This window comes from Aythya ferina (genome assembly GCF_964211825.1).
Source record: "Aythya ferina genome assembly, chromosome: 3".
Lineage (NCBI taxonomy): Eukaryota > Metazoa > Chordata > Aves > Anseriformes > Anatidae > Aythya > Aythya ferina.
In genome coordinates this window covers 48,070,078-48,095,583 of record NC_140298.1, presented here as the reverse complement: position 1 = coordinate 48,095,583, position 25,506 = coordinate 48,070,078, and the positions used below count along the sequence as shown (strand labels likewise).

The window sequence follows — 25,506 nt, the reverse complement described above, 5'->3', positions numbered from 1 at the left end:
ATATTTAATTCTTTGCTATTATAAGCAACACTTACAATATGCAGCACTCATAAAGCATTGCATTAAGTGAAAGACATCAAAGAAACAAAAATGATTTCTCTGCAAATTCAATTTCTTTTTTTCTAGGATAGGAAAATGTACTAGAACCAGAGCAGACATTGCTTAAGTGACCACATTGCACAAATGCCACAAAACACAATCATCTCTTGCATGTGCACAACGCTCTTGGTACACTAAGCGCATTTATGTATTTTCTACCCATTCTTTCTAGCTCCAGGAACACTTAAATAGCTTAACTCTAACAGAAAAAAAATACAAAAACGTCTGAGTTTTTGGTACTTGTAATTTTTAACTGCAAGGAGTATAGATCAGGGGTGGGGAGAGAAGCCCAGAAAGTCAATACTTCCTGTACCTTACCTGGCACACTATGCTGTTTTCAAGGCCAGCTACTATACAACCTTACCTTCTGTTTTCACTTTGTCATTTATAAAAAAAAATCTTTTTCAAAACCCTTTACTATTCTACTGATATCTTTAAAACTCTTACTTACCTGCTTGTGTAATAGGAATTTCAGTTTAAAGTCAAAAAAATTGGCAGCAAGATGGAGAGGGATGTCTAAAATACTTTGAATCGTTACTGTAAATTGCTCAGATTTCTAGATGCTGGCGTTTCATTAGCTAAAACATAATTCTAATACAAATGCAGAGAATTAGAAAGTCAAAGGTACAATAATTTATGAGCCACTAAATAATGGAAGTTAATTTTGGAACACGATTTTCACAGCTTGCCAATGTCACTAAATAACAATAAATGTACCACCTTTCGCATGCAGCAAATGGTGTATTTTCAAATAGTATTCTTTAATTTGTGAAAGAAATAAGGCCCTAAATCCTAAACAAGGACACCGTTAAAACAGCTACTCTTCTGACAATTTAGCTAACTGAACGTAGCTACCTAGTTGTTATTGATATATTGAATAACTTTGAACATGTACCCAAAGTGTTTTGAAAAAAGTATTGATAATTGAACATAATTGAATGAAAACACCCCTTTGCTATGCCAGTTTCACTCTCTCTTACGGCTGGACAGCAAAGGTCCTAGAAAGGGACTCTTTAAGTGAGACTTTTTTCAGAGTTTCCTGAGTGCACGAACAATGAGTGAGAATCTGCAGTATGAAGGACAGGATGATATATTAGAAAACAATAGCACAACGGCACAAGAAAGCAGAACAAGTAACATCCATAGACTACCCCTTACTAATGCTTAAAGTTCCTAATTACTTAAAGTGAATTTGAAAATGGGTATTTCCATGTATACAGGCAGAGGATGAAATTTATGGAAAAGCACATAAATGCAAGAAGTGACAAACTCCCACCAACTTCCATTGAAAATTAAGAGCACACACTACCTCAGGAGTGCTAAGCAGGTGCTCCTGTCTGCACCTGTGAGCTCACCAGAATCTCTACATGTATAACAAATCCATATTTGACTACCTTGTATATAACTTTAAGAAAATAAAACATACACAAAACAAACTTACGTAGCTAGTCATACTTGCATTGAAACATTTTGGCTAATTCTACTGTGCTTCTGAAATAATGAAATGATTTTGAATAACACTTCTCAATATCAAAAATAAAGAAAAATAACACTATTAAAGTATATTTATCAAACTGCAGATAGCTTGCATAATAATAAAGCTATACAACATGGATTTATCAATAATAAGTTGTTGTACATTTATTGTACATTTAAAATTGCATACTTAAATTGTCTCATCTAACTTTCCCCTTCATAATTAGGCAAGGAATAAAAACAGTGGACACTCATTCAGTTACAAGTCTTATCTCTTAGATCATTAAAATTTTGTTGGTCAGAGTTTCTAACATGACTTAATTTCTGAATTATTCAAACTTCATAAATCAATGATCAACAGATATCCTATAGACATTGCAGCTGTACAATGAATAGCACAGAGATCACAGATGAGCATATGCTAGTCTACCTTGTTGCACCCTGGTACAGACTTTAGCACTGACTAATCATTTATTAAGTCTTCTGAACATTTCTCTCTCGGTCTTCTCATAACCTTTTATGAACTGTAGTTTAAAACAAAAGTGTGAATCTTTTCCTTAAGACACTGAAAACCTTAAAGAATGAAATGGAAAGAATCAACCATTATCTATTTTTTCTCTCTGAAGAAAATTATTACAGACTTACACGAAAGGTGCAAAATGTCTAACATGTCATTCACTGACGTTAACGTCAGCAAGGGTTAAGAGCATGAGCAATAGTTTAAAAGTGGTCCTGTTCAGACACATTTTGAATAAGTGAATGGATCATTGACTCACCGATGATCTTGTATTGCTAAAGTTGTGGGAGTTTTGCCAATGACCCCGATGGGAATAATATCACCTTCTCAATGTTAAGGTTAATATTTTTCCAATCTTCTGTGATCCATTTAATAATGTGATGAACTACCAATATCTGAAATATTTACTAAGTTCCAAGGGAATTACATGTTTTGCAAGACTCCTAGGAAACACTAAAAATCTCATCTAAATTTTGATCTCTCATCCCAAGGTTAAATATGGAAAAAAGTATTTTATTTATATATCCCATATAATCCATTCTATTTTTAAAGGATTACCCAGAACAAATAAACAAACAAAAAATGTGATACTAACATTTAAGAAATACAAATAAAGCTGAATTGATTCCAATGATGTAAAAACTCCACCATTAAAAGGAAAACATCCCTTTTGAGAGCACTGCATGCCATTTAGTGATGTCCCTCAATAGCATAACCTCAGGTATCAGCTTTTTTTCAATTTGGCAAAAGTCCAATAAAGTGTCTTGGGTGTTTACTGTTGCTTTAGAGACATATATATACGCATGCACATATATAACTATTTGTGTACATGTATTTATATTCTACATATAAAATATATTGTGTATATAGCATACGTACACTGCATTCATATATATATACTATATACAATATTACATGTATATGTGCATTTTATATGCATGTGTATAAATACATACTATATACACAATATAAATAGCACCTACACTATATATTGTGCATACATATACATTGTTTAGTATATACATATGTACACATATAGGTATACATTACACATTTACATGTGTGAATATACGCAAATATATTGTATGTTATATAAAATATGCATTATAGATATTGCATACTATAAGTATACATGTGCGTATATATCCATGTTCATATATATCCATTTTATATATCACCCTTTTCAATTTCCAAGTTATTGAATAACTGTTGGTGTTCAAGACTGAAAGATGTTAGCAATTTGCTATTACTAATAAGTTTCTAATACAACAACCACTGCCAAGGAGGTTAGGGATATGATCTAATACCCATCCTCTTTTCTCTCTGCTTTACTTCTTTCCTTAAACTTAGCATCTACTTGGCTGTGTGTTTTTTGTTGTTTTTTAAGAAAAAAAAATCTTTAAGTTGTCTATATTGTTTTGTTATGTCTTTAAAGTTTAGTACCTTTGTAACTTTTATCATTTTGAGTTGTATCATTTATGGTGTATTGTACATTTTTCAAATTATGATCATAGTGAACATGATGTATAGATCTCTAGCTTTTTTCCCCTAGAGTCTGTGATTGTCTCTACCTGTACTAAATAAAAAATTGCATTAGAAAATTGTGAGTATCATGTTCTTTGACCTATAGCTGCTAATCTTGCCATGCTGTTAAGAGTGTGCTTTCCAGCTTTTGCTGGTAGTCCATGCTCTTGCAAGGACAGACATGATGCTCTCAGATGGACACTCTTCTCTTTCATTTGCTTCTTTTTGGCACATCACTGTACATTATATAATATTTGTAGCATACACAAGCCTTAAACAAGGTTTAAGAAATTCTAGGAATGAAAGAGACACAAAAAAACAATGTCTGATAGATGCAGAGTACATGAAACCAGCAGACATCATGAACAACCACTTGCCAGATATAAAGTAGCTATGTATTTGCAGATAATTAGCTGTGTATCTGCAGATAGCTCTGCAAAAGCTGGGCATTCATTCAGTAACCAGTGAATGGCCAAAACAGCCAGTGCTACCTGCAAGCTTCTGTAGGAAGAAAACTACAAGTTGAGCTTAAGCCTCTACCTGAGAAATCATAAATTAGTGAGAACACTCAAAGTTTGCAGCCCTGAGCTCCTCTCAATCTGTCAGGCAATGGTTCCTTTCTGAATGGTTTTACTCTAGAGAATTAATTCAACAGATAAAGGGAAAACCAGAAATTTTTGATGCAGCCTCAAATGATATATCGGTTCTTACCGATAGTTTGAAGTAACTGGTAAAAGATAAGGCATATTTAGAAAACAGTGAGAAAAAACAGCCAGGAACAAACATCTGAGGCAGTAATGGCAGAGTGACTGGACTCACAGACAGAGGAAAAGGTTGAAATAAGCAAAGCACGAGATGATCAAAGAATCAATAAAAATTCCTAATTTTAAGATTGAAAATTACAGATTATGACAAGGGAAAAATAAAAATACAAAAAACAAACAAACAAACAAAAGCCACTCAGGATTACTTAGAGAAAAGGTGCTTTTGTAGCCATGCAACAGGAGCAGTTAGAAAACATTCCATAAATAAGAGATACAGCTGGTATTTTGCTGGTTTTGAGAGTTATTGGACCTCAGTTAAAATCCAGACAAATCAGAAGATAGAATCTAAAGAGTTTTTACTTAGAATTTAAATTGTGGTACACTCAAGACTGGCAACAGCTGCCAGAAACATTGAATTAGTGGCTTGTGATGAGTTCCTCGATCTATTTGCCAGCACACAAAGGGCTTCTTTTTATATGAACAATAACATAAAAAACAACAAAATTAATGACAAACCAGAACAGTAAAGGACTGTCATCTCCCTTACTGAGCACTGACTGCTTAGGCTTGGAGATACATTTCAGATTCATAGAATAGAATCAGAGTAAGTGCTAACAAAAGGAGCAAATTAACTCCAAGATCTGCGTCATAAATTAGCACCCAATTCCTAGGTAATTTATCAGGTTATATTCAACCAAGGATAAACCAGATCATATATATATATTTTTTTTCTTATGTAGGCTAATCTGAACATCTTGTACTGGGTGGAAGCTTACTGATGTGAAGCCTGACAGATGTGTAGGCAGCACGTGGACTCAGAGACAACCCCTGTCCCTGCCTGCAAGCAGGCACACTGAAGTCTTTTTAATTTCTCTTTGGCACGAGTGAAAAAACAGTATGCTTTTGCGGTATTTTTTTTTCATTCAATAACTCTACAAATAATCCCTAGAATATGTCCTGAGATTTTGGTTGGAATGGGGGGGTGGGAATAGTATTAGATTCAGCATCTAAAAATTAGCATCTAAAAGTTATTGCAGTAAAATGGAAGAAATAGCAATGAGTTGTATATAGAGTGCTTTCCCTTTTAGTATTCTGTATTTAGAACACTCTGCCTGCTTTTCACAAGCACTACTTAGTCTCCAAGTTTAGCTTGCAATAACTCTCCTTAACTGTTCATCTTCTTACTATGCAAAAGTTTATTACACTGTAAAACCAATAAAACAAACCCAAGTACCTGAGTTGCTGGAGAAGATGCTAAGCATACCAGACATGTAGAGCACTTTGTCTCTGAAACATGGAAGAGGAGTTGTAACAGGATAATTCATAAAATCTGTAGCACAGAAATTAAATAAAGAGAAAAGTGCCACAGATTGCTGTAAGACGGATTCACCTAATAGCATTAAAGAGAAAGGAATGACCATTAGAGTCTATGAGATACTTTAAGTACCCCTCAAGGGCTTGTACATGCTTCACTGCTTTATGTGGAGCCTTGCGTCCTTTGGAGTATAATCTTGTTAATCAGCTCTCAAGGTCACAGCTGAATACAAGAGAGGCAGGCTGTGCATCTGTAGAAGTTATTTATTTCTGGAAAAAAAAAAAAAAGCTCTATTTATGTGAAAATGATACACTGTTACATAGTACTTAAGTCCAAACCTGCAAACACTTATCCTCACTGACATCATTAAAAACATTCACAAAATTGTTTGCAGAACCTAAGCGTAAAGGCTCAAGTGCAAGCTACCCAAGATGCCTTCACTGCCATTGCTGTCTCCCTCTAATGATGAGAGGAAGTGCACCTACCATGGGAATTGCCTTTCCCATTCAAATCTGGGTGACCATGGAACAATCAGGATGGGATGAGGAACAGTACTAGATTTAGTTTCGTTCTTCTCCGCGCTTGCCCTGCCCATTGCAGCTATCTCTTGTGATAAAGAAGAAATTTTTGGGATGAGGTAGGAGAAGGAAGAGAGACTGTCCCAGAGGGCACAGCAGGGAGTAAACTGCAGCTCTGAGCAGTTATTCAGTGTCTCCTTTTGTCCCAGGACAGCACAGCTACATACAGTCTTCAAGAAGACTTAAACTTTCTTAAGTGAACCTTAAGAAATTATTAGGAATCAACGTGTGGGTAAACTACTAAAATTGGAATAACTGTAACCCAACAAAAAAAAAGGGGGACAAAACACCCCATACAAGGGGGAAAGACAAAAAAAAGGCAGCTTTCCTTTTTTTTTTTTTTTTTTTTTTTTTGTTGTTGTTGTTTCCTAAAGAGATACACCTGCCAAAGAAATACAATGAAGCAAAGAGATGAAATACAAATGGATCACATAGTTGAGGAATCAATAGGAAAGACTTGTTTTTGTTTTACATTACTCAGGGACCAGTTCTCTCCCAAGAGTTCATATGTGGAAATTTTACTGCTAGAAAGGAGCTTTAAGTGGCTCTTAATACCATCAGTACTTGTACTTTCTAACAGTGATTATGGAATTTCCACTGGAGGACAATTTAGGGGAGAAAAAGCTCAAAGGTTTCAGCAGAGTCAAAAGTGATGATTGTTTCTGAAGCAAGAGGAAAAACACCAGAGTGGCTGAGACATAAGAAGATATCCGGTTCTTCCTAAGTAGCAGCTTAGGAATCTTGATAGTCACACTTGCAGAACTTGGTAGGGACCAGTTTATCCAGTTGGATTGTCATGACCATTCTTCACTAGCCCTAGAGACCGTGAATACTTAGAGTCACAACACACACAGAATCACAGAATGGTTGAGGTTGGAAGAGACCTCCAGAGATCATCCAACCTGATCAAGCAGGTTCACCCAGAGCATGTTACACAGGATGGCATCCAGGTGGATTTTGAATATCTCCAGAGAAGGAGACTCCACAACCTCTCAGGGCAGCCTGTTCCAGTACTCTGTCACACTTTAAACTTTAAAGCTCCTCTGTTCCTAGCACCACTATACTTATGTTCTTGAAAGACAGTCAAGAAATAAAAGTCCCCATGAAAATCCATTTTCATTTAATACCTATTACAGTGTTTTTTTCTTTATTTTTAAAACAGGTCTTTCTAAAGATGAGTACTTTAGCAGATAAATACATGCACATTTGTGCCCACGCACCACTGTAACAACTATTTCAGTTGACTTTATGGATATATATATTTGAAATACAATACAAATATATGTCTTGAAACCTCAATGAACAATGACATTAAAGTATGCTATTCTCCCTGTACTTTGGTATTTTATTTTAAAAACAAGATTAAATTAGAATGCATTGGACTGAATAAGTGACTTCATGAAGCTTTTTTTTTTTTTCCTTCTTTCTGAAGTCTGCTTTATGTAAGCAGACTGACCCATACTGCAGCTTCATTCTCACCGCATGCCTTCTTATCAGGACATATCCTGATTCCTTATGAGACATATATGCCAAAAGTGAATAAATAATTCTTTTGTCAGAAAAATCAACCAGTTTGGAACCACTTTCTGGAGTATAGGCATAGACAGACTTGCTCAAGAGTATAGCTCAAGATTGACATCAGCATTGTCGGTATGTTTGCAAGAGCAGGTTGTCCAAATTCAGAGAGGTAACATCTCTGGGTACAGTCACCTTTGCAGTACAGTAGACCTCAAGAGGCAGGTCCTCGGTTTCTTGACAGTTGTTTTTATAATACTGGCTTCAGTGATCACAGATAATGTACCTTATGGGAAGAGGTCTGACTGTTCTTTTTGTTGCTGCTAACAAAACAACATGAAAAAGGGATATAATTTGCATTTGGAAAAATGCAAATGGAATTCTCATGCCAAGAGAGCACAGTTCCTCTAGTTCCTACTTTTTGTTCGTATCTACCAGATTTGTCTCTGCCAAGTGAAGTAAGAATAGGGTAATTAGTGGTGAAGAAAACTGTTTAAAAATGCAATGCACTTCAAAGAGCTAAAGACTTCTTATAAAGAAGAAAGCAAGAAATAAGGTGAAGAAAACACGTGTTTGTATAATGTATATTTATATGGGTATAAAAACAAAGTATACAATTGTATACTAATATATACAAAGTATAATATGTATTTTGTACATATACCTACATATAGAAATAAATGAATGCTTTATTTCAGTTAATAAATATGTAGGAACACAAACTTAGTGACAGAAAAAAAGTTGTCATTTTTGTTTAATAATTACATGTACAGATACTCTGCGAAAACTGAAATCTGTACAGAGCAGCATTTGTACTAGCTCAAATGTTCAGAAGAGTAGGCATATTTTTTCCTCTCATCTTACTATGTAACAACACTTCTTATATTAGTTTAATCTAAAACTAAACTCTTCCAATTTCAATCGCAGTTGCATTTCCAATCAGAGCTTCAGTTGATCTCTGGAGATCAGCTGTAAGATAGGTCTTCTCTGTAAGAGACTGTTGTATCAGTCTAATTGAGAGATGATAATCCAAACATTTGAAAACCTTTTCATGGACAACTGTATTTGTTTTAGTCTTGCTTACAGTATTTCAGCCTATACTGATATGGAATTACTTTTAAATAAACTAAAATTTCATCTCAAATGAAAACACGACTTTACACAGAAATTTGTAATACAGGATTTTGTACCGATTTAAAAATGTTTTAACTGGTGCCATTTTCCTTGCAGTATTCTTATATTGACTTGCTACTGCAATTATCACCACCACCCTTTATGAACTTGTACTGGGAAAGTGATCGTTAATATGTCATCATGGTCTTCATTTTTCAGTCTTCAAATGTCTGCAGGAAGCTCGTTTAAAGTGTCATAGACTTTGCCTGAATGCAACAAGAAAACCTCTGTGATTCATAGACATTGCCTGAATGCAACAAGAAAACCTCTGTGATTCATTTGTCATTTTCAAATCATATTGCAAATCAGCACCCCTTTGCACCAAGTTCATAACAGTTATTTATAAACAAGTCTAACTTGCCTCTGTATACATTTTAAGTTCCACCAGAGGACTGAATTAATTTTCATTGTCCTGCCTCATCTTGCCCTAGATTTTTCCTTTATAAGGAAGATTTAGTTGTGTTGGCATCTTAGTTGACAATGAACTTAGTCTGTCACATCCAACATCGTGCTAAAATATTTATTACCATTTAGTATTATATAGTAATACTAGTATTAGTTATTTAGTATTGTAAAATTTATAAATTTTAAAGTCTGCATGTTTATTAAATGAAGTTTTCTGCCAATATATTCCTTTCAAGGAGGGAAGAAATTTTTAAGCAGAAGATCCATGAAAGTGAAAACCTCACTGTTTTCTTCTGCAGAAGAAATCAGAGAAATCTCTTCTGATATTGTCTTCAGAAATTGTCTTATCTTTAAAGTCAACCTTTGACAATATACAAAAAAGGAGGGAGTGGAAGAAGAAAAGGGTTATGAATGCATGAGCTGCTATGAAAAACAATATGAATTTCTAGCTAACAAAATTTATTAAAGTTCAATCAATTTCGTTTGGATAATTAGAAAAATTACAAAACTAATTCGCTAAGAGAGCTCTGCACACTGTTGTTTATAATTGTCAATAGAAAATTTCTCAATCCCTCCTTGCTCTCCCAAACAAAATTCTGACCAATGTGACTTTGAAGCTGATAAACATCAAATATATATTTGCAGAATCTGGAATAAATACATTACTCCAGACATCTATGGAAAACAGTATGTATTCACTTGCCATCGAATTTCATACATTTCATTTCATTTCCTAAAATGTTGATTTGAATTAGGCTTTTATGGAATCTGTAACAATCCCTACTGAGCCAAGGAATTGAATGGGTATTAAAGACATTACTTAGGACAATAGTTACTGTTTCATATTAAATCATTAAGTGAGTCTACAAAATGTCAAGCAACATTAAATGAAGTTCCCTGCATATTATGACAGATTCTCTATCTTATAAATAGTCCTTCATGTGTTTGATTTCAGAAATTATATCTTGGTACTTTTGCCTGACACTGCTGTTTCCATTTTTTGCTACATTTCCGCAAATTAAAACCACTCTATGTGCATTTTTTTCCCCTGCTGTTGGGTTGCTCTATTCTCTGATATTATCACTCATTTCTCTATTTCCTAAATGAGTGAAATCCACATCTTCCACAAGCGCTTCCTTTCTTGTTTTTGCTACATTACCATAACAGGAATTTGATAATACTGATACAGCTGATGTCAGTGATCTTGCTATAACTTTGTGACTAAAAAATAACAAATTAAAAATGAATTTCAGGATCAGAAAGGAAGTGTTTATATTTTTTCCCCATCTTTTTTATAAAGCTAAATATACAGGATAATTATTTTTGCATATACCTATACTAGTTCACATTTATTCTTGTAGATTTTCCTTCAAGATACAGCAGCCTCAGTTTTGTTTTGTTTTGTTATTTTTTTTCATTTATCAGTCCAATCACTAACAAATTACTCTTTATGACTGACATAAATACATTAACAGCTCTGTTTCTTCCATGTTAAACAATTGTCTTACAAAGCCCTTTTCCAAACATTAGGCTTTAACAGAGTAAGTATTCATAACTTTTCAATGCCCTTTATAGAATTACTTAGACAAATACTTATTTTTGTTTGACTTCCATTTCAGTAGCAGTCTTCAAAACAAACCTTTTTCAGTTCTATGTCTATGTCTTCTTTCCTTCAGAATGGAAGTACATCTTAATGGAATGCACTTCTTTCCTAACCAACAACTGCATGGACTAAAATCTAATTTCTCAGAACTAAACTCAGTGAAGTAGATACTCATTGCTATTAACTGAAATATTTTTGTTCTACATCTGTTCTTTCCACATAGAACACTGAAGATAGAAAAAAAAAAAAAAAAAAAAAAAAAAAAGGAGAGTTAGATAAAACTGAATTGGGAAAATGAGATAGAGTACATCTGCTCAATCTCATATCAAGTTAGAAATGCACATTACAGAAATCAATTCACAATGGAAATAAAATGTAGTTCAACTGTTTCAAATACTCCTAGCAGTGGCTGTTTCAAAACCAGAATTCACATATACTTGTACATATGAACTTACGTAATACAAGTAAAAAAAATTAGCACGTAGTAAAGATATTCCTTCCACAACCCCTATCTTTGATAAGTTCTTTTAGTTAAGGAGAAAATGAATGCCTTTGCTGCTCCTGCTGATGTTGAGTCAATCAGAACAGAGTAGTTCTCCTTTCAAGTAGATGATGACTGGCTGAGAAGGCTGGGAAAGCTGGAAAGATATGTCAATAAATATACTTCCTTATGTGATACCTTGGACTGTTCCTCAGGGATCTAAGTTTTCAAATCTGCCCCAGCCCAGTATGGACATACTTGTGAATAAGATGGGAAGCAGAGAAAAATTATTCATAAAACCAGCTTAAAAATAAATGAGTGTACAGAAGTTTAAAATAAATGCTAATTTTTCTATTGAAGTTATTTAGTCATATATGTAGATATGTCTATTTGTATATATACACAATACTTTTTCTGAACTATACTCGAAAACAATTTTCACACAATAAAGACTCCTGTTATTTCCCCATATTTAACTTCGTTTCCAAATTAAGTCTCCATCTTCTATCAATGTTTCATTAACTACAAATTCAACATTAGTTACTAAATGTCAATTACTTAAAAACAGTAAAGCAGTGACTTTTTTTTAAAAAGAGCAGATTTCTCACTGTCACTTCATTTTGAACAACTTTCTTCAGCTGTCACATTCACATTCAATTCCTTACTGTTTCTTACATTAAAAATAACATTAAATAAAGTCAGAGACAATAAAAGACAGTGTCTCAACAGCTCTCATCTTACTGAAGTGCAAGATTAGCCAAATGGCAAGCTACTCATCAGACAAAAGTTGAAGTTGCTCTACCACACCTTCCCAGAATACTTCAGTTCAGTCCTGAAGGTAACAATTCCACAATTTGTTCACCTTGTTCATTCAGCCCTCAGGTTTCTGCTGAGATTAGGCTCGCTAATTAGTATCATCTGTGATGGTGAACTTTTAAAATATTATCATCTGTCGAAAGTCAACTGTATTGTTACCTCCAGTGACATTTCTCATAGGCCACTAAATGGCTACCAGGTGGTGATAATATTTGGCTGTCACCAACCTTGACCTAAAGAAGAAGAGAACCAATTGGTGTTTGTGTGGCGCTGGGGGAAGGGAAATATATTTTCTCTGTTTGTTTCACAAACATCTGCTACTATACTTTTCTTAGACATTTCAAAATATTTTTTAACGTTTCTATTTAAACCTTAAATATTTGCCCCAAATATATATTTATTAGCTTACATGACCAATCAATGAAAAGCATAAGTAGTCCTACTTTTAGGCTTCCTCAAAATATTTTGGAAGTTAGGTCCACCAAATTTTGCACATGGTGAAACTGGATACTTGACACATGCCAATTAAAAAATAATCTAAAAATAAATAAATAAATAAATAAACAATCCAAAAATCTGTAGAAGCTGGAACTATGTCTCACTGAAATGCAGTTGCAGTGCAGATCATAAAAAAAAAAAAGAAGAAAAACAGTAAGAAATGCAGTGATGTCCTATCAGTGCCACAGGGGGCTGCTACATAATAGTGGTTACAATTCAGTGGAAAGGTTAAGGCAGCTGAATTGCATGTACAGGTTACATTGTTCCAGAAGCCCACAGTACAAGTGTTAGAGTCTAAAAGTATAAAACCCCCAGTGTGTGCCACCAAAGAAATGAAGGTCACTTACTGGCATTACTAGAATTTGTTCATCTTTCAAAATACCAACAAAACAGTCACCAAAATATTTCTTCTTCTTGGTTTTGCTTGTAACAAAACTCATATTGCAGCTGTAAAAATCAGTACTCTACAGACTACCTTGCTGAGAAAAATAAAAAAGCCCTAAACCAATTAGTAACAGTTCTTAGTTTGATATTTGATTAATTTCTTACTTCAAGTGATTCTTTAGAAATCCTATTAATTTCAGGAATATTAGAAGAGAAAGAAGTAGACATTGTCCCTGATGGTCATAGTACTTAGACAAAGTAGATTTAATTCTTAACATAATCTTTTCTCACTCTTCTTTGAGCTACTCAAGGTACATAAAAGACAACAGAATGTAGAAGGCAGAGATTTAGAGGAGAAACTGCATTATCAAAACAGGTCACAGAGGGAAAACATACTTTTAAAAAAGATGAGCTAAATATAGACTTGATAACTTGCTTGAATTATAATAGCCCTAGGGGCAATTCTAGGATCCAATACCCCAGAATCAAAGAGAAATAGCAATTGTATATCAGGAATAAGGTGTTATTTAGTCTTCTGAAAAACATCACCTTGTCCGTATCTTTTAATAGATACAGCCTGTTTTTTTTTTTTTTTTTTTTTTTTTTTTTTTTTTTTTTTTTTTTTTTTTTTTAATATCAGAAGGGAATAGAAGGTCCCTTGTAACTGTTCAGATAACAACAAAATTGACCCCAGTCAAAACTCTAGGACAATCACTTCACTTTGGAAATGTTTACAGTTCAGATACAGATCTTTATCGGAATCTAAATTTTGTAGATTGTCTCTTCAGCTGTAAGATATGATTTAAACCTGAAACTAAATATTCTAGGATGATTTATATATTAAAGCTCTCAAATATCATGGTAGACCTGCTACCTCACACATTTTTTGTTATATTCAGTAGTAGATTTCTCCTCTAATATTCCCTCCCCTTTCATTTATTATTTTTTTTTAATCCAGTCTGCATCAAGACTGAAAGAAAGGTAAGGAAAATAATTTAATGTGTTACTAAAAAAAATATTTTAAACAGTACTAGAAGAAACATTTGATCTCAAAGCAACATACAACAATTTTATGTAATATAGGAAAGAATGCAGTCATCAATCAATTTTTCACACCTTCTCCCTCACAGAATCACAGACTGGCTGAGGTTGGAAGCAAGCTCTGGAGGCCATTTGATTCAATCCCCCTGCTCAAGCAGGGCCACCTACAGCAGCTTGCTCAGGACCATGCCCAGGTAGCTTTTGAAGGTTTGAAGATCTCCAAGGAAACAGACTGCACAACCTTTCTGGGCAACCTGTACTACTGCTCCATCACCTGTAAAGTACAGAATTACTTCCTGATATTTAGACAGAACCTCTTGTGTACTAGTTTGTGCCTGCTGCCTCTTGTCTTGGTACTGGGCACCAACAAAAAGAGCCTGTCTGGATTTTCATTGCATCCCCCCCCCTTCAGGCATTTATACCCATTGGTAAGATCCCCCAAGTCTCCACTCCTGTAGCCTAAAAGGTCCCAGATATTTCAGCTTTTCCTCATTGGCAAAGTGCTTCAATCAACTGCAGAAAAGTAAGCAGTGCGGAGGATGGGGGATGACAAGAACTGTTAGATGTACTTTTTCTTCTGAAAAACACACACCGAAGAAAAAATGGCTGATCAAGAGCTAGTTAGAGGTTTTGGGGGATCAAAGTAGTCCCTACAGAATCAGATTAATGCACAGTTGTCCCTAATGACATGCAGAGTTATTTGTTCCTTATTGATTCAAGTTGAAGAGAGATGTCTACTGAATTTCTAACAGGACTTCCAATAGTAATTTCCCTTTGAGTTTTTCCCTCTGAGTACTGCCCTTCTACAACAGTCTCCTGCTCCTTAATTTAATGCTCCTTAAGTTTAATGTGATCGGAGTCTGAACTGATTTGGCTGAAAAGAATTTTGACAAAAACTTTAAGTTACAGTTACACTTGAAGAACATCTTGCATATGTAGTTCTCACCACTAGCAATATCAAGCTCCATCTTCAATTTTAGCAGTATGAATTCTGAATTGCAGAAAAACAAATTATAAGTTTCCATTGTCTAAACAATTATTATTTTTATTTTTTTTTTTTTGCCTAAGATTATGAAGTACAGATTTATCAGATAAAAACTTTTGATCAACACAAAAGCAAATACTTCTGGACAATTCTTTCTATCTATTAAGTGAAAGCAAGCCCTATATATTTCTTGTACTTATCTGTATCTGTTGAAAGCTAAAAATAATGGTGCCTTTAGGAATTGTACCCTACCTAGTTTGTGAAAGATGACGCGAGGCATTTCTGTTCCACATGTTTTATTTTTACACTGCTAGACATCATTGTTATTCCTGAGCCTGATTTATAGGTACCCAGGGGTACTCCTAACCCCTTTTGATGTTATTTCTACTAGAAACAGTTGACAAAAGCAGATCTCCCCTTGAGGATTGTACCATTTTAGTATTTGTTTCAACTTTCAGCCATTTGCTCAACATATTATGAGCTTCTTCAAAGATATAAAATAGCAACCCATCACCTTCAATGCTACAAAAATAAATAAATGCATAAAGGCTGCCAATTCATACCAACTCCACTGTAGATAAGCAAAAAGCATTGGAAGGCATTACACTATGTGGAATACTGTCTATGGATTTAGCATAACCCTACAAAGGTATTTGGCTCTAAAATATTTCACTCTGTTGGTCAGAGCTGCACGAAAATATTCATATCAAATATAAATCCAGGGTGAAAGAATACGTGCTTGAGAATAAAACTGGCAATATGCTTAAACATTCCTTTCACTGTGTATTTTTCTATATACCATAGAATACACTACTTCTTTAAATAAGATTTTTGATGAGCTCTGTAAGCCCAGCTATAATCATGTTTGTTGTGCCAAGCATCTTGAGATTTATTAATTGGTCCACCTGTGGTGGACTAGTTGTTCATGATAAATATATGTGAACAAACAGATGAATCATAGAATCATCTAGGTTGGAAAAGATCTTCAGGATCTTCAAGTCCAACCATCAGTCTGACCTACCAAGTCCCATCACTAAACCGTGACCCTTTAGTGCCATGTCTACATGTCTCTTCAATATTTCCAGAGATGGGGACTCCACCAATTCCCTGTGCAGCCCATTCCGATGCTTGACCACCCTCTCTACGAGCACATAAACAACACCTGGTTGTCATTTTTCTTGTTTCATTTCATTTTTTTCTTGTTTAATTTCATTTTTTTCAGAAAATAATAAAGAAATCTATTATGAAGAATATATATTTTTTGCCTGTAGCAGAGCTAACACTAAGTAACCGTTATTGCACCAAATACAGATATTGCTCATTTCCAGATGAATGTTATAGACTACAATCAGCAGAGCTGGTATTTTTCAACTGCATAAGAATATTAGAAAGTGATCACCGTCAAAAGTAGTCACCTATATGTTTAAATAAAGTTACAAGGTTATGTGTATAAATATATTTAAGTTCTATATAAATGTTCTAAGAACACTATGTTGGAGAAAAGAGTTAAAAACTCAAACCAGTGAGCAGAGATTTCATAGCTAGCACAGTTACTTACAACAACCCTTGCACAACACTCATAATTGATTTTATTGTTCTAACTCTAGCTTTGTGTAAAACGTGCTTACCTTTGATCATTCTTGCAATTGGGGTGAAAGAAATAAGTCAAAAAATAGAAATGAAAATGATTTGTTTCAAAGTTTTAATTGGAAAATTATTTCATTCACCCAAACATATATGTGAACAACTTGCTAGACTGGCCATAAAAGAATATGGAAGATGACTGACTATACCTAGAAAGAAAGTTTAACCATACACTGGACTTTTTTTTTTTTTTTTTCTCCAAGAAGTATGTATGCACATGAATAAGAACAATGATAAAGAAACCTTGGTTGGCACTGGAAGTATTGAAAGATTAAAGCAAAGAATCTTCATCCTAACGATCAATGGTAAGATGAAAGTATTAGAATGAAGAAGAAACTGAGATATTTATTATTTCCTGGTTTTACTTCAGAAGGAGAGTTACGGTCTTTTTGATAACACCTACAAATGTTCAGTATATAAAAAAAGTAAAAATAGACTTGTGGTTTTAAAAATCAAAACCTCTGAAAGATAATTAGCATTTAACATATGAATGCATTTACAAAACTTTAAACTTAACACAGAAATGTGCCTATAGAAGTTTTTTTGGTTTTGTTTTTTGTTTGTTATCTTTTTGTTTATTTGTTTTGTTTTGTTTTTAAAGTCGAGAGGAGAGCCCAGTAAGCTGTCAGGAAGAAACAACTTTTCTTGCAATCAAGAAAGACAGACTTCTTGAAAATCCAGTACATGGGTCCTGGAAATGGCTAATGTTTATCCTGTGAAACTCAGGTTTTATTGCAGTAATTTCACCTCTTCATTGTACTTCACCATGTTCAGAAAAGTGTTTGGATGCTTCCTGAGCCCTGCATAGTGGATAGTAGGACATGAATAACCCTATTGCACACTGTCTTGACACTGGGATAAAAGGTATACTTTCTCTGTGGATGTAGTTTCAGCAATGAGTCCTCAGGTTTTAGCATCAAGATTACGCCAATCTGGCTGTGACTAAGAGCCAAACTATCACAGTACTGCGTAGGACATCTACCGGTTGTTACCTTTTGCCTCAGGATCAGGAATCAGTTGTTGGCTTTCTTTCATTTAGCAGTACAGAGGGATACCAGGATTCTGCACTGCAGTAAAAGAAATCACTTCTTGCCCAGTGAATCATTAGAAGAGCCAGGAGAGCTAACAGCTTTTAGGTTGGTCTGCAATCTTGCTATGAAATCCTGAATTAACAATTTGAGAGAGACTGATATTTGGAGCTGCTAGTTCTGCAACTACACCAAAAAGGATACTTTCAAAATTATCTCTTTCTAGAAGACATACCATATGAATCAGCATAGAGTTCAAACGTACCTTGCTACTTTCTTTTGACCAACTATCACTTTACAGTCCTCCTTGGCATACATTTTATTGTAAGCAAGGGTGCTATCTGCCCTAAGACAGAGTCAAGGTAAAATCAAGTTAGTCAACTACAAAAGAGAAGAGGATCTGAAATAATATTGTCTAATTCCTACAGATTTCACCTTGTGCAGTCCCAATGGCCAGAACAAAAGACTTGCTCATGGGTGGGAGTAGATTAGGAGGTGTGCAGGAGAACAAAGGTCATCCTCAAAATTTTATGAAGTAAACAAGAAAAGGATGAGATATCCTCATCATAATTTCATTACATCTCTAGATGTAATTAGAGAAGAAGCCTATGCCTACAGTGCTAGGAATTGAGAAGCTGAAATCTGCTTACGTAAATTTATTAGTATGCTTATAACAACAACAAGCTGCTGGAGGACTCCCCTGCACACTCCTTTACTCCTGGGATAAAGGATTTCAGTGCCTTCTGCCAAAAAAAAAAAAAATAATTCTATGTCCCATAAGACATACTGGGATGGAAGCATGATCCCCTGAGTTTCTGGGGACTGACAAGAATAAAGCTGATCTGTAGGCTGGTTTTTTTTTTGTTGTTGTTGTTATTAAAGAGGTGGCAGATATCTCTCACTCATGCCACAGGCTTCAGAGATCTTGCTATGATCAAGTAAAATCTATTAGCCATTCAGGAAACCAAACAGAACTTTCATTTTCTAAAAATTATCTTTATGCGCCATAGTGGAAGACAAACCTATTTATGACCAACGGAATCTGCTACTTAAAATAAGAAGATTGAAGTCACTCATAAACATAATCAGTCTTTCCTGTAGCCCCAGCATGGGTAGGTAACTAGCAACTGTTACTGCCTTGCAAGCTGGTCAAGTATCTAAATCCTTCCTTGTTTGCTGTATAAATCCAACAAGCTTATTTATGAATAAATGCTCCCATAATGATGGGCTGAGATAAGTCTACTGCAACTTAGGTTTCCACAGTCATTTGATGCCTTAACTTAAATAAATGAGAATTAGCATACTTCTGTGATATTGTAATAAATAGTCCAAGTAACATTTACTAGTAAAGTTTAGGAAGTCAATAGTTAGTCCTAGGAACAATTCAGCTAAGCAATTTCAGAAAATTCAGTCCAAACTTTCTTTCCTTTGGGATTTTGTCACAAAACCGTGACAGAAATTACAAATTCACGACTACAGATGAGTAGTTTTGTACTGAATTTATCAATTCAGGAAAATGTCAACATACCCATTTCAAATTTGATTGAAATAATTATAACCAATTCTCAAGCCTAAGTAAACACATTTATGGCTGATATTTTACACTCTTGTTCTTTGGAAAAGAAAAAGGCTGGGCTAAGAATGGAAACCGCACATTATCCTTAATTACAGAGAGGTTAATACTGCTGCATACCTAACCATTAGGACAGCTAAGTAATTTTGCACAGTAGACTCTGAAACAGATGCACAACAACTTCCGAAGCCCTGCATGTATGCGAAGTGCTGGACACCATACTCTTTCTTTTCAATGTACAACTATCTTTTAATCTATAAGTAAGAAGAATGTTCTTCAACCATATACAATCAATATACAATATACAAGCAAACAATCAGATATCAATGCACTACCACACAAGCACAACATAATATTATACTCTGTATGGGCTATAATCAGAGTTAAAGACTAAAATTTCCAGTAGGAAATTGACTTCCAAGTAAACCAGCTTTTCCCCTCAAGATACCCCTCAACATTTAACTTACTGTCTCATAGGAATTCACTTTTTTTTTTTTCCTAAATACTTTCTCATATTTCAAAACACAGATGAATCAACAGAAATACTTAAAATAAATAACATGGCGTTATTGGTTTTGAGGTAGAGCCTCAAAACCTCTCCTATTCAGTAGATGAATGTGTTTCAGTTAATTCTTCATAGCAATAGTAGCTTTTGTCTTTGTTGGGCAAGTGGTTTTTAATCCATTCATTTGCAGACAATGGTATTCTTGAATGTATGTGCCCAAACACCATACGGTAAGATAGATTACAGCATTTAAAATGGCAATAAAAAAGAATACGAGAACAAATGCACCATAAGTAATTTTGCTTTGATTTATAAAAATAAATATCAAGAGGTTTCTTTACACAGGAATAGTTTGTCCACCTCAAAATCGTGCTTTCGTTCACTGGTTCTCAGATACAAAGCGAAGGTACAGATCTATACAGCTATACCACTATCTTAAGCATTTCAGACTGTAGCAGTCAGGTTTCCACCTGTATTTTAGCTGAGTTATAAAAATGTAAACTGTAATTATACCATCAAAATAAAGAATATACCTGAATACGTGGCCCATTTTCCACCACAATACTGGGAAAAAAAAAAAAAAAAAAAAAAAAAAAGGTTTAAAAAGGAAAACCAGCAGAGGGAAAAAAGCTCTTTGAAAGTGAGAAGTACTCTGAAACACTGAGACTGTGAATCTCTGACACTTTTCATTGTACTTACCTAATATCTGTGCATGTTATACATGTGATAGAGCGACTGTTTGTTGTAACGAGGTTCAAAGCCACAGATGTTTCACTGTCAGTTGTTGGGTGTGCTCCACATTTAAAGTAAAACTCCTGAAATATTGAAGGAGAGATAAAGAGAAGATTACATACCTGCAGCTCATGTCCTCCCTTTATCTTAGGCTAACTGACAACTGAGACAACAGACAAATCACCACTGCCAACAGAAAAGGGCAGTCATTAGGAGAGGTTTAGAAAGAATCACTTGCAAAAATAGAAATCCAGGTATTTTGTTCCATGATTTTCCAGGTTAAGTTGATATCTATTTGTGCACTGATTTGACATCAGTGTGATACACTATGTGAATTTCTGGATTTATAGAAAAATGACTTGACCTTGACTTCATTTAGGCATAGTCATCAAAAGGCAGAGTATTATGAACTGCAACCATTTCCACTTTTTTGTTACATATTACCATTTTCTGACTTCTAGAACAGATTTTTTTCTAAATTAGCGAATCCTGACCTCGATTTTTGTGACATTGGAAATCTATATAAACATGATTTTATCATCATACTAAAAGGAAGCTCTGGTTCTCTTTGGACACATATTTATAATTCTTTGTTACGTAGCATTTGAATTACAGAATTTCTAGGTTGGAAGAGACCTCAAGGTCATCGAGTCCAACCTCCAACCTAACGCTAACAGCCCTCCACTAAACCATATCCCTAAGCTCTACATCTAAGCGTCTTTTGAAGACTTCCAGGGATGGTGACTCCACCACTTCCCTGGGCATTGGAACAGGCTGCCCAATTAAGTTGCTTTAGTTCTTAGTGCTCTATAGCTTGTTTTGAGTGTCCAAATCATTGTGTGCATCTGTAAATAAAAGCAGTCTGAAGACACGTGCCTTGCAATAAAAGCCACAGATGACAGCTTCCATTTTTTTTTTCCTTAAAGACCTTTCTTGTTGTTGTTGCAGGTTTCTAAAGTAAACATTAAGACTGGTATAAATTAAGTGTGAATTCAAATGTACAGGTGTAAAAGCATCAGAGGAAATTGAATGACAAGTGTTGATGGTACCAAGATCACAAGTGACTCTCTAGGCATCCATGCAAAGGAAAAAAAAAATAAAAAATAAAAAATAAAAAATAATAATAATAATAAAAAAAAAAAAAAAAAAAAACAAACTGCAACCAGAAAAAGAGACACAAAGACAGTGATTCAATCGACAGTGTTTCCTAATGACTCACATAGGTGGGACAGAATGAAGAAAAAGAAAATTACAGTCAGTGTGAACATTTTCAGGGCATGAAAGTCACATCCAAAAAAGCAGGGATAAGAACAACCCAAAAGCTATGAAAGAGACTTGTAAGATGGTGTTTCCTGGTCCTCCCTGACTCCCCAAGTTCCTAGCTAGACTATCCAGACACATACCTCAGTGTTTGTTGGTATATGAATACAAGAACACTAGTATGAATGAGTGGAGTAAGCTTTGTTTAATATAACATCACCTTCTTCTCCTACTCAAACTTGCACTGAGATTTGATACAGAACTGTACAAAGTCAGACCAGAAAACATTCTTCCTTCCACACTCTGTATCAATCCTTACAAGGAATTCTTCTACGTCTGGGAAGCAGAGCTGTGAATTACAGTTCTCTCTCAATATATCTCATTTAGATATACCGCATATTTCTACATGAGACAGACACAGTACTATGCAGTAATACCTCTAACATCAAGTCTGGTAACTGGGATATCAGAAGTATTAATACAGCTTTCCTTTTAGGTTAGTAAATTCTGCTTCTCAGAGAAGCCCTTGATATGCAATACATTGAACATCATAAACTCCACCATAAGTTAAGGACTCATTTCTGAAATACGTATTTGCAGCAGTTAGCAGTTGTTAGCAGACAACTGTGATATATGTTCATCTGATTCGTGTCAGTATGGAACAGTGCTAGGGTCGCATGGTATGATGAATGTGACCTTCTGTCTTACATACCCTTGTATAACCACTAGTCTAAGAAAAACAGAAAGGTTAATGTATATAATTCTTGTACCTTGCAAAGGAATATTTTAACAATTCGTGCCAATAGAGAGCAGTTCTGTCTGTCTCTGGGTCCTGCACTGGCAATTTAATTCTTCCACAGATGTGGTTTCTTCCCTTCCCTCCCAGTGTCCCAGTCTCCCCCTCATTATAGTCAATTTATTAAATCTTCAGAAATATTCCTTAAATCCATGAGCCTATTTGCTTTTGTTATTTCGAACTCTTATTCCTAACAGTTACAGCCTTTTTGCCTTCTTTGTGGTTGATTTAGCACTGCTATAGATGTGACTGGAGCGTCCCTGTGAATGGCTTGTGAGGAATGTTTTAACAACTCGTGAAGTGACAATAGAGAGTTATTTGTATTTGTATGTTCTTTCTTTGAAGTCTCTGATGTCTGGGGGTTTCAGAACAACTGCTAACAACTAGTAACTGTTATGACTTCTGAATGGGACACTATGCAAGCCCCTGATATCTGGCCAGGTGGCCAGGAGATTAAGGAGAAGAAAGAAGCTGAAGGACGGCTAGAAGACAAAACTTGCAAAACTTTTAGAAATGTAATTTTAATTGTTGCTTCATTTCCTAATGGTTTTGAAGCTTGGTTTTTCTTTACAAATGCATTAAAAAAAAAAAAAAAAAAGTAAAGATTTATTAAAATGAAGTAGAATAATTGAAAATATCTTTTCGCTTCAGTAAATCTTTCACATAGAACTAAGAGGATATTAACCACCCACTACTCCAGAATAGATAAACTATGGGCAAGGAAATACACAATAAGATATTTTTTTTGATAAAAGTCCTTACCCAGTATCATTTTTTATTTATTTATTTTTTTGTGGGTCACAAACAAAGAAAATTTGAACAATAAAAGAATTAGCCTTTAAAATACTTGAAAAAACATTTAGACTTGAACTTTTTTTTTTTTTTTTTTTAAAGAAAAGATTTAAAATTCCAAGACTTTCATGTGAAGAAAAAAAATAAAACCACAAAAAAAGAGGAGAGAGGAGGTGGAAGTGGAGCTACTTTTCAGAGTTTCTTCATAACTCTGGGAAAATTACTTCTCTATACTTCTGCTTATCTTCTTTAAAACTGCTCTAAAATATAGCACTTGGAATCTGAGAGCACCTGACACCTCTGGCAGCATAGACTGCACTGCCTCTTTTTTTTTGTTAATCATAGTTTTAAGATCATTCATACAACCGGAATGCATATAAGTCCTGAACTCAATTTGGTTCAGAACTGCAATTAAAAGTGTAACCAGCTTGGTTTTACATGTTTTGTAAAAAACACAACTCACTAATTTGTAATATCAAATATATTTACAAAGTTACTTCTTAAGATTAACACCAAAATATCTTCCTATATTGAGTTTATATGCTGCTGTATAACAGTATTTTCAGAATTTTAACCTTATAACAACAAAGCTTATGGAATAACATAAAAAAGATAGTTAAAATTTAATGGAGTCTACATCACTATCTCACCACTTCTAGAACATTTCAAAATAGGAAAAGTTACCACTAATAGTAGTAAGAAATTACTACTAGTAGAAATTCCTCTATTGTGCACTTTGTTCTCATTTGGTCAAAATAAAATGCATTGTTGTTTTTGTTAAGTTTTCATGATCTGCATTAAGTATGGATGTGAAGAAATTACTGAGGAAAAAAAATGTCTACGTTCATGAAGTGTGTAGTTTTATGGTCATCTTCTACTGCAGAGAATACCTTTAGATCATTTTCTTGCCTAAAGGCATAGGTCCCCTGAAATTGTGAACATTCTATTTAACATTACAAATGTCACCCTTTTGACAGTGTATCTGATAGATTGTTATTCAGAGAAAGGAGCAGGCATTGCTCTTACATACTTTTCATTCCTGTTTCATTCATATTCTTCATTCCTGCTACTGCTTATATGTCACACAACACGGTAAAAATTGCAAGGGGGAAGAAAAGGTTCAAGGATGCATGGTCACTGCTTGCTAACTTTGCATGAAACTCATCCCTCAGAGGTAAATACTCAAATTTATCAAAAAATCTTATTTGTTATCAAAAAATCTTATTTGATATTTTACAGAAAAAAAAAAAAAAAGCATCTCTCCCTAAATTCTGTCTTTCCAAATAAAGAAATTAGGATACCCCTAACTCATGATTACAAGCAAACTGTCTACTAGATGTTCAAACGATCTAGGAAAGTGACCAAAGTGATGCTCAAACCACCAGTGGGTGACTGGCATCTGACAGGGAATAGTACATCACAGGAACCACAAAAACAGTAACCTTTTAATGCCTATTCCCTGGTTCAGTAAACAGGAGTGTCAGAAAAGGTACTGCTCTTTGCTAGAAAGTGTCAAAATATCCTGCATTTCAGCTGATGTGCAAATCACAAGTGAAAATACAGGTTTCTACATGCAGTTCTTACTGCCGTGAAAACTGCTTAAAAATTTTGAGGAACCTCAGCTTTTGAATTTTTTTTTCAACTTTTTTTTTTTAAATAAGCTATTGGTCAAGATCAGTCCCTAAGCTACATACATGTATATATACACATGCATATATCAATCATGCATGACCCACACATTTATTTAGAATCAATAGGTAAATAAATTTATTTATAACAAAGCATGTAACATGTTGTATATACATTCAGTATGTATATATTGATAGTATAGTTTTCATTTTTCAAATTATTAGCACTTATAAGTACAGTGATACATGAAAGGAGATTTATTTGGCAGAATAAGAGAACACAATGCCATCCTGGCACACTCCTATGATAAGGTTTCAACATCTTTTGCAGCTAAAATTGTGGATAGATACTCAGTGGACAAATTGAAAGAAAT

The 25,506-nt window shown here is 34.5% G+C and overlaps 1 protein-coding gene across 4 annotated transcripts in view; it reads right to left on the bottom strand.

The window, feature by feature from the left end:
• PRKN (parkin RBR E3 ubiquitin protein ligase) overlaps positions 1 to 25,506 on the bottom strand; it is a 779,628-nt gene that overhangs the window by 362,496 nt on the left and 391,626 nt on the right. For all 4 annotated transcript variants that reach the window (XM_084514657.1, XM_084514659.1, XM_084514660.1 and 1 more), the window contains exon 6: positions 20,624 to 20,739. In XM_084514657.1, coding sequence (XP_084370783.1) covers positions 20,624 to 20,739 — 116 coding nt within the window. The remainder of the gene's footprint in view (positions 1 to 20,623; positions 20,740 to 25,506) is intronic.